At 38.0% G+C, this 16,172-nt stretch overlaps 2 protein-coding genes across 6 annotated transcripts in view; both read right to left on the reverse strand.

The window, feature by feature from the left end:
* The window catches only part of LOC132909895 (protein unc-13 homolog B), a 373,086-nt gene that overhangs the window by 275,279 nt on the left and 81,635 nt on the right, over positions 1 to 16,172 (reverse strand). For all 5 annotated transcript variants that reach the window (XM_060965194.1, XM_060965204.1, XM_060965174.1 and 2 more), the window contains 9 exons: positions 15,735 to 15,904; positions 14,906 to 15,096; positions 14,416 to 14,448; positions 13,476 to 13,594; positions 13,138 to 13,324; positions 12,748 to 12,945; positions 10,538 to 12,655; positions 10,331 to 10,434; positions 10,034 to 10,236 (listed from right to left, as the gene is read on the reverse strand). In XM_060965194.1, the coding sequence (XP_060821177.1) occupies positions 10,034 to 10,236; positions 10,331 to 10,434; positions 10,538 to 12,655; positions 12,748 to 12,945; positions 13,138 to 13,324; positions 13,476 to 13,594; positions 14,416 to 14,448; positions 14,906 to 15,096; positions 15,735 to 15,904 (3,323 nt within the window). The remainder of the gene's footprint in view (positions 1 to 10,033; positions 10,237 to 10,330; positions 10,435 to 10,537; positions 12,656 to 12,747; positions 12,946 to 13,137; positions 13,325 to 13,475; positions 13,595 to 14,415; positions 14,449 to 14,905; positions 15,097 to 15,734; positions 15,905 to 16,172) is intronic.
* Positions 5,239 to 6,941, reverse strand: LOC132910001 (uncharacterized). The gene has a single exon (XM_060965342.1). The coding sequence runs from the start codon at positions 5,833 to 5,835 to the stop codon at positions 5,239 to 5,241; it is 597 nt and encodes a 198-aa protein (XP_060821325.1). The 5' UTR covers positions 5,836 to 6,941.

A 16,172-nucleotide genomic window follows, 5' to 3' on the forward strand; every position in this document is an offset into this window, starting at 1 on the left:
AACGGTTTCTCGTTCTGCTTAATGTAATTGCTCCCTTCGTTTTGATCATTGGTGCTGATTATTCGTTAGAATTAACTATTCCAAGGATGTTATAGCGATATAAAAGAAGATTATCCTTGTGAGTCTTTTCTTTATCTACACGGTAATCCTCGCTGCAGAATTATAGATATAGGTAATTCCCTACGGAATTAAACATCGCACCAGATACTCTCGTTAGAAATCATATACCTACACATATATCGTATTATAAGAAAAAGGAAGGAAATAATTTTCATCAAAATAATTTTTCAAGATATTTGGAGTTTCATTTTTACGTTATTAATAGCGCGGACAATTGTAAACTTAATATACTAAAGCTAATTACGAGTTCGTAAGAAGGTTTCTGAATTTTTAAACAAAATTTAACAGAAAGTTTTGTTGGATATCATCGACTTTGGTGAATACCTCCGGGACCAGAAATTCAGGACTCTAGATACTTCGTCCTAAGGGCGCGATATTAATTAACAAGTTGAATAACTAATAAATATTTATATCGCATAATGGAGATTCAAATAGAATTATAGTTACAGCTTGTTTCTGATCTGTGTTTATTCAATGAGAAGTTACTAAACAGAGGTCGAGATGAGCGTAATCTTGTGATAGGCAATGCTCAAGTCTAATTAACGTGGTTGATCCAGAGAAATTAATCTCATACAGTTCACTTGAAACTTCGCTTCAGCTTACAATTTGATGGTAACAATTAGGTTGAGTTAAACTGTACCTTGAACGATTCTTAATTATCATATTACGCGATTATTTCAGTCAAAAGCACAATGTTATATCGTCGAGATTTCCTTGTACAATAATTTATCGATTAATAGATTTCTTCTTCACGATTTTACGATTCTCTGTCAAATAAACCAATCAAATAACTTGCAATTTGTAAAATTTCATTTTGCTTTATTATAGAGCTTATTGCTGTAAAGTGCCAGGGAATTTATTAATGTTAATAACTCGTGACATATCAAATTTCATCAATAATAGTTCGACTGTGCGAGAGAGTTCCGACATCCAATATCGAAATAACTTTGCCTCTGATTAAAAAAAAAATACGTCTGCTTTTTGCCGACAGTACCTAATCAAATTAGTCAATTACGCGAGTTCACGGCTCTGCGACTCTTTGAGCAAATAACGCGAAATATTACAGAAAAAAATCGCTATATTTTAACGCCAAATTCGTTCTTTGATCGGCATGCATTTCGGCGCAACAAAGAATTTCGTTCATTAACTTTGTACCACCGCGTGTACACTGTAGACTGTATTTTTTCGCAAAACGAACATTCATTGAAACGAGTAACCGAAAAAGTTCTCTCGACGCACAGAAACGACCGGGGAATCGCAAGAGAAAAGTTAAAAGCTCAAACGTGGCTTGTGTTCCGCGAGTGACACGTGGAAGAGGAAAAATTACCAGAAGCTACGTGACCGTACAAAACTATGCAAATTGACAAGAGGTTGTCATTGTCGAGCAGTGGTTCAAGTGTCGAGGATTTTCCCCGAGAATTTCTGGTCGCCTACTCAAAAATTCAAGGGAGATCGCAGATATCTTCAACGATTGTGAAACGATCTTCTCACTCTCCATCTTCTTCTATAGGCTGCGATGTAGCGTCAAAAACATTCAAAATTCTGGATTAAACTTTCATTCATTTAACTTGCGTTGAAGCAATCTCTACAGAATAGTGAAAAAGAAGTCCTAAATTGAAAGTTATTCTGATGATCTTTCCACGACGAGTAGATTAACTTTCGGATCTATTTCGATGTTCAAAAATACAGAAAAAAATGTAAAATTAAAAATTTTGGCGGGTTTAAAAAAAAAGTAAACATTAAGGTGCTATAACAATTATTTAAATAAACTTTTTTCTGCCTTTGTTTAGTTCACCCAGATGAAAAATATATAATAATTTAAACCTTTTTTGGTTTTTTGTTTCAGTCAAGAATTAGGTTGAGTTAAACTGTACCTTGAACGATTTTTAATTATCATATCACACGATTATCTCAGTCAAAAGCACAATGTTATATCATCCAGATCTCCTTATACAATAATTTATCGATTAATAGATTTCTTCTTCACGATTCTTAGGTGGATCTTTCTCACCGATTGAAGAATGCAGCGACAAGACGCCCATGAAATAGGCTTAGAAATCTGTTATAATTCTTTTATTTACTTTAAAAAAATTTTTTTGTATTCGTTAAATATATATAAAACCATACCTCAAAATTCAATAACTTCGTTTCTTTCTTTCCCTCCTAAAAAAATCACAGAAACACGCTATTTTAGAACATTCTAATTCAGGACACCCCATTAACAGTTCCTGGAATTTATAAATTTTTAAAAAGACATGCTCAAAGATAATCTCTTACTAATTCGATGTCTAAATTTTCGTGGATTAGCATCAATTACGACGATGGAAATATTTCATACCGCTACTCTCATCTTAAAGATTCAAGATATTCGTTGTGATAGAATTTAATACGTATTACTTTAATTATATGCATAAAATATGAACACAAGGGCGCACGCGATGTTTGTTGAATTTTAGTAGATTGTTAAATCTTCGGAGATTGCATTCGTCGATTTTAATTCAGACAATTTCCACCAATTTGTCCGAAATTCCTACGATTGTTGATTTTTTCTGCTACATGAACTTGGAATATTCGAAGAAGACTTTTCCTGGAAAGAAAGTTCCAATCGAACCTCGTAAAGCATCAAACTCGTGTTTATAAATTAGGAATAAAGCATTGTTCGGAAGAAATCTCCTGTTACTTACTTTCTTATAATCTTGGTCTGATAATTTGCACATCTGTATAGACAATTGTATCGTGTAAAATGTCAATACGTTGAAAGTTATATCGAGAAGTATTTGCACTGTCAAGTGTTTGAAAGTGGAAGCACATGCAGAACGTTGAAAAGTATTTACATACGGAAAGTGTGTACGTGTATCTAAAACATGTTTCGAGATGGCGGTTGCCATGGAAGGAAGAGGAAATTTCAGAGAAATCTCAAAACGTAATAGGAAAGCAGAATATGAAGAAGAAGGACATTTCGAAGGGAATACGATCGCTCTTTCGTATAAATAACATTACGCAACTATTTATCAACCAAATCTTTGATTTCTCAATCGTTCGTTTAACAAAAATCCTCGATAAATGCATGCTTTGTTTTAAAATCAAGTTCTATTCGTCGAAGAGTCTTAATAAGTTGAATCTATTCAAACTATAAAGATTTTTGAAAATCTTGTTGATTAACGTAGAGATGAAAGAGTGAAGTAAATGGCAAAAATATTTTCATTCGCACATCTGGGGTTTTACAATGAAATATTTGTTTAATTAAGCTTCAACGAAGCTTGTAAACAGAATAAATTACTTGCAAGTAAACGAACATTTTTCTCATATTACAACAATTTTTATGAATTTATGAATTTCAAGCTAAAAGCAACATAACGTTGCGTTAATGTACTCATGACCGCTGAAATGATCTTACAAAATGGAAGAAAAGTATATGACATAAATTATAAATGCGATAAAGCATGACAAATATTTTTTAATATCTATATATATATCCATCTATCCTACTATCCACTTTTACAATAGAACTTGCCGAAGAAACAAAATGATGTATTCAAAGAGCTCCTACAGTTAAATCCCGGGATAATCTCCAAGCTCGAGAAGCTACAAAGTGCTTTGCACACAAACGGCAGAAATAAGTTTGCTGCTTTACGGTGACAAGTACATTTTAAATAACTTTGAACATTCCAACATCTTATTAACCCTTCCATGCTGTACCAACACTCTACATTTACGAATGGTATGAATTAACATATCTCGGATAAGGCAGGCCTCTACTTTCAGTACATTGCATATTTTTTCACAAAATTCTTCGGAAAAAATTGTTTTTCTATTAATGATCGGCAGAAAATAATTTTTCTTACGGGGTAAAAAGAATGATATTCTAAAAGATTTAATCATGTTCGTAATAAGGTTTAAAAAATGATACAGTCAGCAAAAAGCTTGTAAAGTTAATCTTCAAATAATCTGCAGACTCCAGAAGCTGTAAAATATTTTCTACACCTATTGCATATGAAAAGATAAAATTCTAAAGTCGCAAGAACGAATATGTTCTTGGCTAATTCCTTCGACTAAAACAGCAAAGTACAAGCTTTTCTCGTCGGATGAAAGGATTTATCGAAAAAAACGGCCATAACGATGAGCGTTGGGAAGAGAATGCAGGCCATCTGCCAATACAGCAATCTACGGAAGAGAGTGAGAAAGACGGATGTACCATGAATGTTTCAGTCCCTGTAAGTGTCTCTCGCCACGACTGCAGAAGCTGTTTCAAATTTAACAACGCGTCTCTAGTTTTAGCTTCTCCATTTTACACGGTCGATAACATCGCTTTTTAGCGTACACGTGAACACGATCTCGTTGAATGTATAAATGTGACGACGTAACAATGGGAAGAAATAAAAGAACAAGGTATCCTACGTAAAGTTGGGCACGCAATACGTGATAAATATTCTAATTTTCTGATTTTTCGATGTTATTTACTATGTATAAGTAAAAAGACGAACGACCTCTTCAGTGCAAACATATGAAACTTTGCCAACAGGTGACCAATTCACCAAGTTTTATGAAAATAACTAACGATATACTGTTATACTAAATAAAAAGCATGACTTTTATGTCTTTTCTCCTACGATGCTCTAAACGATCTACAAACAGTGTTAAAAATCGTGAAACAACAACTCTGGATACATAAAAATTCCTCTATTCTGCCTCTTATATTCTCTTTCTAGAAACAATACGCATTAGGTTGTGCGAAAAGTGTCTTTCTTTCGCAAACGTGATTTTTACAACAGTGCACCTTCATACAAACGTGAAACCAAGTCTGTGAAATGTTTATCTTAACAAAACAAAATGGATCGTACGTAATTCGACAAAATAATATAAAACAAAAAGCCCCGTGCGTCTATTATTTCCTCGTAAAACGAAAGAAACTTTTCGGACAACCCAATATCACGCTTAATTACATTTCAATTACAATTGCCTTTCTCAAAATAAGTCTATCCAGCAACTGATACTATGGCATCGCCACGTTATCAACCGCGAGAAGTCCGGCATCTTGCAAACCACTCTCAGACATTTTCAAGCGAAGCTTAGAGTCATTAAAACTTCAATCATGTTCTCGGTCTCTGAATGTTTGCCTTAACTTACGAGATCTCGCTTCAGGCTTCTAGGACTGAAGACCATGATGCGTCTGTGTTTCTTGATGAGTTTGCTGAGCCTCTGCGTTCTTTGAGCACAAGTTAGAGGCTTGTCGGATACATGAAAGTCGTCCTGCATTTCGTCCTCGAGGTCCTCCATGCTCTTTTCCATCGGCGGACTGTGTCTCGGAGTCACCGTACTCAACGGCACCACTTTTGCGATCAAACTTTCGCTTCTAACGCTCCACGTGGACGCGCCATACCTTTTCATGTTCATCAGATCGCCTATACTATCTCTCACGTACAAATTTCCCAGTTGGAGGTTCGTTCTTGACAAAGCTGGCGAATGTGGAAGAGACTCGGAGCATTTCTCCGTCGATCTAATCACGTCTGGTAGCACTGGCTTACACTGTAGCTTGTCCAAGTCCGACAAAGAAGATCCACGGCGAATTCTCGACTTTAATAATTGATTCTTCTTGGCTATTCGTTCTTTCTCGCGATGCACGCTCTTTGAAGACAAGGAGGACTTCATCGCGAACAAACCTGCTTTCAGAGGGAATAGTAGAGCCCATTCGGTGGATTTTTCACGAGCCTCCATTTTGATTTTCTTTTTCTTCCTATTCGTATATCGAACAGTTTCGACGATTCAACGATCGACCGTTGATATAAAAAATTGTAAAGCGGATAACAATATTATTTTCGTCGATTTTAAAAAAGTTTCCAAAAAATGTACCAAACGTCGGTAGAAAAAAAAGAGTAGCGAAATTCGTTGGTGCGCAATTTCTACGTTACTTGCAGATCCTGTTCACAGAGCCGTGACGTGTAGCTACACGCGGGATATCGTTATCCACGCGATATACCGGCGCGGCATCCGGCGTGCCGCTTAAGCCCTTCCGGTCAGACCATTATCAAGCTTCGGAAGTTGGAATTTGTAGAACGCCGTTCTGCATTCCAGCCACGATTGTTCGATAATTTTCCAACGAGTTTCGTCTTCCAGCATGCAACAAGCTCCGCGAAACACTTTCGTAATCCAACATTACCATCGAACAAGACCGCAAACACAGTTCATTAGATCGAAAAGTTCCTCGAGAAGATCCTTTTATCCCGTTAAATACACTACACGACCATCGATCACGTAAATTTCACTGATTGTCCTTTACAAAACGGGACGTCTTTGTTGGTCGAAATCGATGAAACACGAGGAACGAAGGACGAGAGAATAAAGAACATCCTGTTTCTCGCAGCAGCCCGATCAGACTCTGTGACGGATCGTACGGGAATTAAGGCAAAGGAGGTGGTCAGCCCCTGACGGACCTCTTGGTGATATTTTCACTTAAGTTAACACGACCCCCTGTGTAGATGTTCCCTTTGCGGGAGCTATCGGCGATACTTCCGTCTAATAAAAGCCTAATAACGATCGATAGTGTCGCTGCTTCAGCTTTCACTCTTTTCTTCGTCCTCGATGTGGATTCTTCCGTGCGTTTTTCAAAATACGCTACTCCACGTACGCTGATAAAAAATATACTTTCCTCCCTCGTTGGTAGATGGTTTCACGTTGTCATCGTCCCGTGAACTAATACGCTACTGAAGGATACCAAGTTTGTTCGCGATGACAAGTGGCAACGATGATAACGAAATGGCGGGAGACGAGACCTTGACGGTGAAGGTGATACCACTAACTCTAGGCTGCCAACTCGATATACGGGCTTCCGATTGCGGTTAGACCGACTGGCCTACATAGATTGCGGCCCTTACGGTCCTATCGCGGAAAAAGAAACGAGCCTCTGCAGGGAAGATCGGAGGAACGTGCCTAGCCTTCGAATGCAGATTCGTACAGTTTCTTTTCACAAGGTTCATACAGCTGTGTCTTGACCGTTTCTTTTTATTTGCTCCTTTTTTTTTTTAGAAACGTTTGCAATTATTTTACCCGTAAGCAGTAACTGCTAGATACAATTATCGGATAAAGTGAGTCAAACAACTGGAGAAATTATTTTAATGTTTTATCTTCTGTTAATTTCTTTAAAATCTCTTCGAAAGAATCTGTTTATAAAACGAGTACGTACTATGAATGAAATCATAGTAACGCGACTCGGACAAGAATAATTGAAAAGTGAGTCAGTTCTTAATATCAACTGATAAAATATCTTATGAAATATCCACTTGTTACATGTACGACACCTTCCAAACGTCGATGTCGCTAATGTTATTACGAATATAATTTATTTAACAATCCATCGCCACGTATCTATAATAAAGAAATCTTTAAAATTGAAAAATCCTGACGAAATTCAAACAGGTCTTAAAGAAATTATATCAGAAGCATAAGGGATTATACCAATGTGCAAAATATACACGGAACATTGTTATCTACGAATACGTAAAAAAGGTGATAATATCGCGAAGATCTAGTCGGTCTGGGTGGTTCGGACAGAATGAAGTATAAAAGTAACGGTCACTGATGTCTACAGTGAGCTTTTATAAATCACTTTAGTACTATTACAATTAACAAAAAGACTCGTCCATGCTTAAAGCTTTGCAGATAAACGGTTCTCCTTGTTGTTTCTTTTATAGTAGAAAAATCAAGAGACAAAATGGCCATGCGTTTAGCTTTCGCGAGATAAGCCGAAAAATTTCACCGCAAAGAAGCTCTTAATTCGTTAAGCTGCGCGGGATAAGATTTTAAGAATTTAGCGAAATGTAACCACTTGAGAAAAACAGGATACGTAAATGCTGACACAGATAGCTCGATTTAATTCCTTTATCCGCGCTATTTTAAATCGCGTTTAGACGTACGAGAATAATTTCAGACCTCGGCTCCTGTTTTCATGATAAATATGACAGATTGAAATAAATTGATTATTTTGAAAATATTTTTATACGATTGCTGTAGACGTTTCATAAAGACGTCAGAAACCAAAGTATTGTTGAAAAATAAGATAGAAGCACAGAGTACGTAGTGTTCAGTTTCAAAATTCTTTAAAATTCTATCCAATCGAAAACACAATAAACAATTATTAAAAGTTATAAATCTTGCAAAAATATTTTATCTTGTAAATAAATAATTTGCTATTTCTCTGGACTTTACTCTCTAGATGGTTCTAAACCATTTTGTACCACCCCTATATTAAACCGATACATTCCTCTCGTCCAACCATAAATTACAGTCTAAATAGAGCAATTAAATCTCCGAACGCGATATAGGCTACAATAGCAATAATAGTAACAATAATATCATGACGTAAATATTCAGAGCTTCACGATCGATTTGCAGAAAATATAAATGATATTCGCAAAGTGTAATACGATGCTTCAACTAGCTGGCTCCAGTGAAAATTTTCGTAGCCGGACCATGCGAGCGAACAATCGGCTTCGTCTCAGCATGCGTTACCACGAGGAATTTACATTTTCCATCGTGGAGGCGAATTTCTCCGTGGTATATACACATATATCGACTACGATGGCTCCCAGGAGCGCGTCAGGTGCGTACTTAGGGTGCCACGATTGGGTGACAAGGTTACGTTAATGGAAGTTTCGTGTCGCAGCTAGTTAACCGTTAACCCATCTCTTGTCCCCTCGATGAGCGGCGTATTTTTAAGGCAGCGAGAAGGCCGATAAACGCACCCTTTACTCCGGCAGGGATTCCTTTCCACGCAATGGGATTCGATTCACAAGCTCTTTCCTCTTTTTTCCTTTTTCTCTCACTTTTCTCCCTCGTTTATTCGTTCCGAGAGGTTCGCATTGAGAATAATCGCATTGAATTCGCTATTGAAACTTGTCTCTTATTCAGGATAGTTACGCCTCTTCCGTGTGTGTCTATGTATGTGTGGGTATTTGCGCGAACATAATCTCGTATTTCTTCCCGAAGGTTCCCGATAAAACACTAATGAACATTCATTGTTCGTTTACAACGACTGACACCGATAATAGCGCGACTGTTATTTCTGCCGTGATATCACGACGTATTATTCGTAATTTATGCATCGGTGCACCTTTGCTTTCTGGGACGTGCGTAATATTCGGTGACTAATTCGTATCCGTGGTTAATGAAGTGCTTTTTTACACTTTCGTACGATGAAATTAAGCAAGTTTTAATCTAATTTATACTGACACAATTATCTATATTTATATAAGTTTTCAAGTGGTTAAAATTATTTATAGTCGGAAAATTAAGGGCTTCGTTGGTTTCTAACGCTTCCATATCAGATAGTAAATCAGTCGTCGATTCAAATTCATCTACGTACGTATAACTCGTGCCATTGGTGTACAACCTTTCGTTATCCCGTGAACTACCGATAAGGATCGACGAATTTGTGGCAACCTTCTAACTGACAACGAACAATACGAGCTACACGGGTGATAAAGTACAGAACCCCTAGATGCGATCTCGAGATCGATAAACGTACGTGACGAATCGATACAAGATAATAATTGGCAAGGCTATTGTTGCAACAGCGAAGGACTAGTAAGAAAAATGCGGGTTGCCGGCATGAAGCGCTACATTTTTCGGAAGGTCGCCGTTTAGGTCATTGGCTAGCGCCTCGATGTGATGGAAAGTCATTCTCATTTTGTTTGAGATCTGTATATCTATTTCTGTAGCAACTTCGCTATTTCAGCATAGTATATATCTAGAACTGTTTGCCAATCTATACTATCATCTATACGGTATCTTATAAAAGTTCGCTTTCATTGAAAATTCCATACTTTTTAATATTATTTAGTAGTCCAGAATTAATAAAACACTTCTCTATAAAACAGTATTCGTTTTGAATACCTAAATCAAAATGTGATTTACTTACCCGCAGCTGCATTACTATTTGGTTATACGCCCAATGCCACCGTTGTCTTGATGTCATCTCCGGTCGTTCTTTCAATTGTGTAGGCACTGAAGCAGCTCCAACCATCTCGAGAAGTTCCTTATCTGGTGGTGGCTCGGGTGGACTCCTCGGTGGAGTATCCATTTGAACACTTTCTTCTAAGGATGCTTGTTTTGTTATGCTTCCTGTAAATCAAGAAGCAAGAACATTAATATATAACTTTTATCATACATATATATTCACAAATTTAAGAAAATACAGAATAAAGAATAATCTTACCACGTGGACTTTCGGTATGCGACATCGGTGGCGTAGTTTTGTACGTGTCCACCAACGAGTCCTCCCGAGAGTCACGAAGCATTCCGTCATCACCTCGCTCGTACCTTCGTAAATAAACATAAATAAACATTCAATATATACATATATGTATTAATATATGTCAATAATTCTACATATTTTTAAACAATTCTAAATCTATTACATTACCTTTCAAGAGACTCGTCCCTCATCTTATAATCGTCATTCACCGCGCTGCTCAAGCTGACCTCTGGTTCCTCTATAGATTCTTGGTCCTTGAAGTATCCACGCGAATAGCTCTCAGTTCTGGAAACGGGCTGAAGAGCACTGACGTTTTGTTCATAGCTACCTCTCGTTTGGTACGAGTCTGTCCTGGTGAGAGGTGGTTTGAAGGTGTCTTGCGTGATCGATGAGAAGGAGTCTTTTCTTGGAGGTTGCGCGTATGAACCTCTTCTGCTGTACGATTCCTCGGGGAAGTGGTCGGAGGCGTAAGAATCTCCTCTGTTTAATTTTGGTTTCTGAGAATGCTGGCTGTGCTGGGAAGAATGTTGACTGAGTTGACTTTGATGCGATAGCTGCGAGTCTTTTCTCTGTGGTTCCTTCGGTATGATTTCTGGATATTCCTCGTCTTCGACAACTTCCTCCTGACAGGATTCGGTTCTCGTTAATCGTTTTCCATTAGCTCCTGTGTGAACCATTGCCGTCACCGTCATACTAGTTGGAACGTGGTTGGCTGTTACATGATTAACCATCGTTGTCGCGGGCTGCACCGTACTTTGCGGAGATTCGATCAAAGTAGGGGCAACGGAGCTAGAGTCAGCAGCTGTTGAATAGTCGCTGCTGATTCCTTTCTTCTGTGGAATGCTACTAATTGAACTCACGGCAGTTTCGATAGACTCCTTTAATTCGTCGTCCTTAGACTCCAAGGAATCTGTATGTTGTTGTACGAGTGGGCTAGGTCCACGTTTCTCGAACTTCTTTCTTCTCTGTACACCAGTCGAGGATATATCCTGACTTTCCTGAGGGGGAACGTAATAGTCTGACTCGCTCGACTGATATCCGTTAGTTTTCGTCTGACCTCTAGGCGTAGTTACCGACAACTCCGGAACTTCGCTCGTTCTTCTTTCCGTGCTGGTAACCGGACTCTCTTTGTAACGTTCCTTGAAGGATTCCTGATAAGAATCAGGATAAGACTCTTCGTATTGATTATAAGGCTCTTCATACTGATTCTGATAGTCATTTTTGTACGATCTACTAACGGTTTCCTCTTTGCTATACGGCGTTTGATAGTCAACGTAGTCCTTTTGTGGTCCTGTTGTGGTATAAGTATCGCCGTAATTACTTTGCGACGTAATGGGTACCTGAGTGTACGGATCCTGCTGGTTGTAAGTATCTTCAGTGTAAGTATTTTGGCCATCCTCCTTATATATATCCTGAATGTACGTGTCTTGATCGTAGATTCGTTGACCGTACATTTCCTGATTGTACGTATCTGGATAAGCCCTTTGATAATCAGTCGACGTATTTATATTGTACTCAGAATCGTATTGCTCTTTCGGATATTGATTATATTTATTTGTCACGTTATTTTGGTCATATACGCCCGATGTAGAGACGCTGTAACCATCGTATTGCTCTTTATACGTATCATCCCAGTAAGTTTTCTTCCTGTCCTGATATTGTACGTTATTCTGATCGTAACCCTTCACCTGATAATTATCATCCATTATCCTATCTCTGCTTGTCTTCCTGTATTGATCGTTCGGTTGGCTAGTGTATTGATCATTTGGCTGACTCACGTTCGGATATATCATGTCTTCATACGTATTTCGATAAACCTGGTTATTCTGTTGCGGGTAAGGCTCTTGATACTCGTCCTTATACGAGTTTTGTAAATACTGTTGATCGTACCTATCCTGTGTCTGTGGCTCTTGACACGAACTAGTATACTGGTCATCGACCTGGGGCATGTAACTGGACCCGTATTGAGTTTTGTCAGGCGCGTGCATTTGGACGTAACCTCTTTCATCGCTATATATACTGTCAATATAGGTATCCTGAGGTAAATTATCATGGCTGCGATAAGCGTAATTGTAGTCCTGGTTGTAGTCAGGCTTGTAGTAGCTCTCCTCGGAAGGAGTTCTAGTCTTTGGCAGTTGCCTGCTCGGTGTGGCAGGTAGAGAGACAAGCTTACGATTGATAACGACATTGCTTGGTTTTGTTGGTGTCGGAGGTAGTTTCTTTCCAGTGCCTTCTGTTCGAGACGGCGGTCGTTGTTGTGGTTGAAGCGGTTTTCGACGACGAGTGCTACGATCATTAAAGACAAACACAAAGGATCGTATTAAAATGCTTATCTTGGTAATATCGATATAATTGAAGAAAAGAAAGCTGACTAATACCTGTGATTGAGTTCCTCCGATTCATAACTGCGTTGTCGGGTAACTATTGGTCTATAATCGGGTCGATGAATACCGATACTAGATGCAGGCCTCTGTGGAAGCGTTTTTCTATTCCGTTTGTTCTCATAATAGGTGCTAGTTCCTAAGTACCATTTCCCTCCGCTATCCCATTGCCTATCTTCGTCGTCTTGACCATACCTGGTGACACATTCAACATTAAAATAAAAGAAAGATTTAACGTATATTATCTTCTATAGTTAAATACTCAATCTATAAATGAAGCAAACCGATACCTTATCGTTTTCCCTAATTCAGTTTCTTTTACATTGCGTTGTACAAGAATACATCGAGATGGAAAGTCAAATAATAGTACGTAATTACTATACTCACCTTTCATCTTGATAACCGTATCCCGTGGTGCTATCGTAATACTCATTGTACCTAATGTCTGTTTGGCATTCAGGATACGTAGCGCTCATTTTCCCCACTCTTCCATCGCTGCTATATCCGTCGGTATAATATGGATGATCATCGTACAAAGTCATCTGTCTTTCCAAAGACGGTCTTCTATGAGGACCTATTTACATGCAGAAATAAACCGAGTTAAGATCTCTTTTACTATTGTTAGAGAGACGCGTATACGTTATATATGTCAAAACATACATCAAAAGCACTAATGTATCCATTGTTGGCCGAAAACCAACAGAATATGCTGCTTTACGTCTTACCTCTTCGTCTCGAAGTACTCGTTGTGGTACTTGGATAATACTCTGTGTCGCTATAGATCCTCGTTTCGTCGACTCTCGTGCCATGATAGTCGTAACCCTCGCTATGCCAACCATCTTGGCTGAAATCACGGGACGGCGATGAGATAAAACCGTAATAATCAGATAGGAGAGATAAAAGCGGAGATGAAATGACCCGCGTTAAATGATGATGTTTGCTGAAAGCATGATACGCTTGGTTAAAAGGCGTTTCCAACAATTCCCTCGAATATTCGCAGCCTCACTAACTGCGCCATGCAAAACTACCTGTGAACGCTCAGTGCATTCTCTTTAACTTATTAAACACCGAGCTATAATATCTTAGTCTACGTAATTTCTTCTTCCGTTTCTCCCAATGCTATCCTGTAAATATTGGAATTCTACGTTCTTTTTAATTCTGTCGTAGTTTGCGAGTTAATTTTTATCGCGTACAGATACAAACGACAATTTCTAATGAATAAACGCGCAAAATATCTCGTTCGAAGCGTTGTATGCAGAATACCGTGGCGCGAAATATTTCATTCGTAAATGCAAAAAGGTTAATATGCGACCAACCGTTATATCGATCTTTTATGTAACAAGTTTAAACGATTTGCAATTTCATCAACGAGATAAAATAAAAATTACAGAGTAAATGTCGAAAATAAACAGAGAATTGCGGCGAACTAAGCGATTATTGCACAATCGTTTTATCATGTGACGAACTATGTGTGTTTGATTCGTGTGCTACGTTTCTGTAAAAGCTATTTCGATGGTGTTCCAAGGCACAGGACTGAACTAACGGTGACACGCTAATGAAGGAGATGTTAGATGAAAATGTGTGATCTACGATTCAAAAATGCGAGTTATACGATGAAAATCGTAGACTTTCTCACGAAACAGAACTGGGGTACTCGTTTCGTACCTGTCCTCGTAATCCCACGTGTGCTTCCGTCGTCTAAATCAGGCAAAAGAAAATAATAAACGTTTTTTTTTTTTCCTCTTCGAATCACGCGATTCACGACCAGAGTCGTGCACATTGTTTCCAGTTAAGTTCTAAACATTCATCGGATACGACGAATGTACAAAAATCTATTTCGCTAAAGTTAAATGCTAAACTATTTTGTCACTGCACGACCCTGTTATCTGTCATCTTTTAACATCCAGCTATAATTATTCGAATAAATTTATGTTAATTTTTATTTCAATGCAGTAGCAGCGAAATAGAAAGAAAAAGAAGTAGGAGGAAGAGAAAGAATTAAGTAACTAGTAGTTGTATCACGAGTACTGGTCATTGCAAGTCGTTTCAAAGAAGAAGTTTTACTGTAGGAACTGTTATTTCTGGTATAACGTGCGATACTTTTTATCGATTTCGTGTGTATATTGTGTTTTAAGGCTCGGTAAATGTCAAATACCTGTACTCCTTATAGTGTCGTGGTCTACTATTGTAGAAGAGTGGCTCGGAAGATTCTGAAGTGTGCTGAGACTGATACCTTTGCGGTGGACCTTCTTCGGGATATGGTTCGTCATATCGTGGACTGTGGCCCGATCCACCATAGCCTCCGTAATTACTCGGAGCTAGTCTTCCTCCGACTGTAGCTGGAATCTGATGGCATGAACAATCGATAAAATACGGTTCCGTGAAGCACGCTTTCTACGAGATACTATAGACGAGATTTAATCTTTCAGCGAAACTTAAATGTCACTTCCAATAGAAATATAATATATTTAAGACATTTATCTTACGTGCTATATTTAACCGATTTAAAAGGAACAAACTACGGTATGTTTTCGATGTCTCTGCGAAACAAATTTTATTCGAGTATTACAAATAAATTAATGTTTATGAACAATTAGAGATAGTGCTTCTATCAATAATTTCTTTGTATAAATTGGATAACGATATTCTTCGAATTTTTGTTTCTTAGGCTTCTATATCTTAAATTTACGATATTTCTATATTTTTATTTAAGGAATAGTTTATAAAGTAACAATGCTTCAGTCTTTACTCTGTTTGCATACTTTCTGCAGCGTTTGATAATTCAAGCATGTTCGTATAGATCCTTTAATTAAATTTTGTAAAAATATTATTCATCAAGAAGTCGATAGCGATCTAATGTTATACCTTGAGACGACAAAAGAAACCTCGATCGGCGATTAAAGATCAACGTCTTTGCGATATCGAGTGATTACGAATGTTTATAGTTAATAAACAGAGATATCGAAATATCGTTCTAACAATACCTGATGATCGTCCCTCTCGTAGCTATTTTCTCTGGAGGTCTCGAGGGATCTTTGAGGGGTAGCCAATTGGTTGGCAGCGGTACGAAACTGCGAAGCAGAGCTGTTTGCACCCTGTCCGCCGACTGGATAATTCAGATCCGACGTATAATCCGAATCCTCTGAGTATCCCGCTGAAAGACAATTCAAATGTAATGTTACCGTGGCACAGTGAGAATCTTTCGTTGCACAATCGTGAGACTCGTGTTGTTCGAAAAGAAAATTTCAAATGCAGAGAAAAACAAGTTCGCTAACTGTCGTGCGATTTAACAACCACTTTTTCTTACAGGCTAATTGAAAACACGTTCGGAAGCGAAAAGATTGCTGTCTTAAATAAAATCAAATGTACAAATTGCGTGTAAATGTGTGTAACAATGCAGAGATAAAGTTGCTGAAAAATAT

This window comes from Bombus pascuorum, chromosome 1 (genome assembly GCF_905332965.1).
Source record: "Bombus pascuorum chromosome 1, iyBomPasc1.1, whole genome shotgun sequence".
NCBI classification, from domain to species: domain Eukaryota; kingdom Metazoa; phylum Arthropoda; class Insecta; order Hymenoptera; family Apidae; genus Bombus; species Bombus pascuorum.

Excerpts from the sequence above, each read along its gene's own strand:
- LOC132910001 (XM_060965342.1), bottom strand. The coding sequence starts at position 5,835 with ATGGAGGCTCGTGAAAAATCCACCGAATGGGCTCTACTATTCCCTCTG.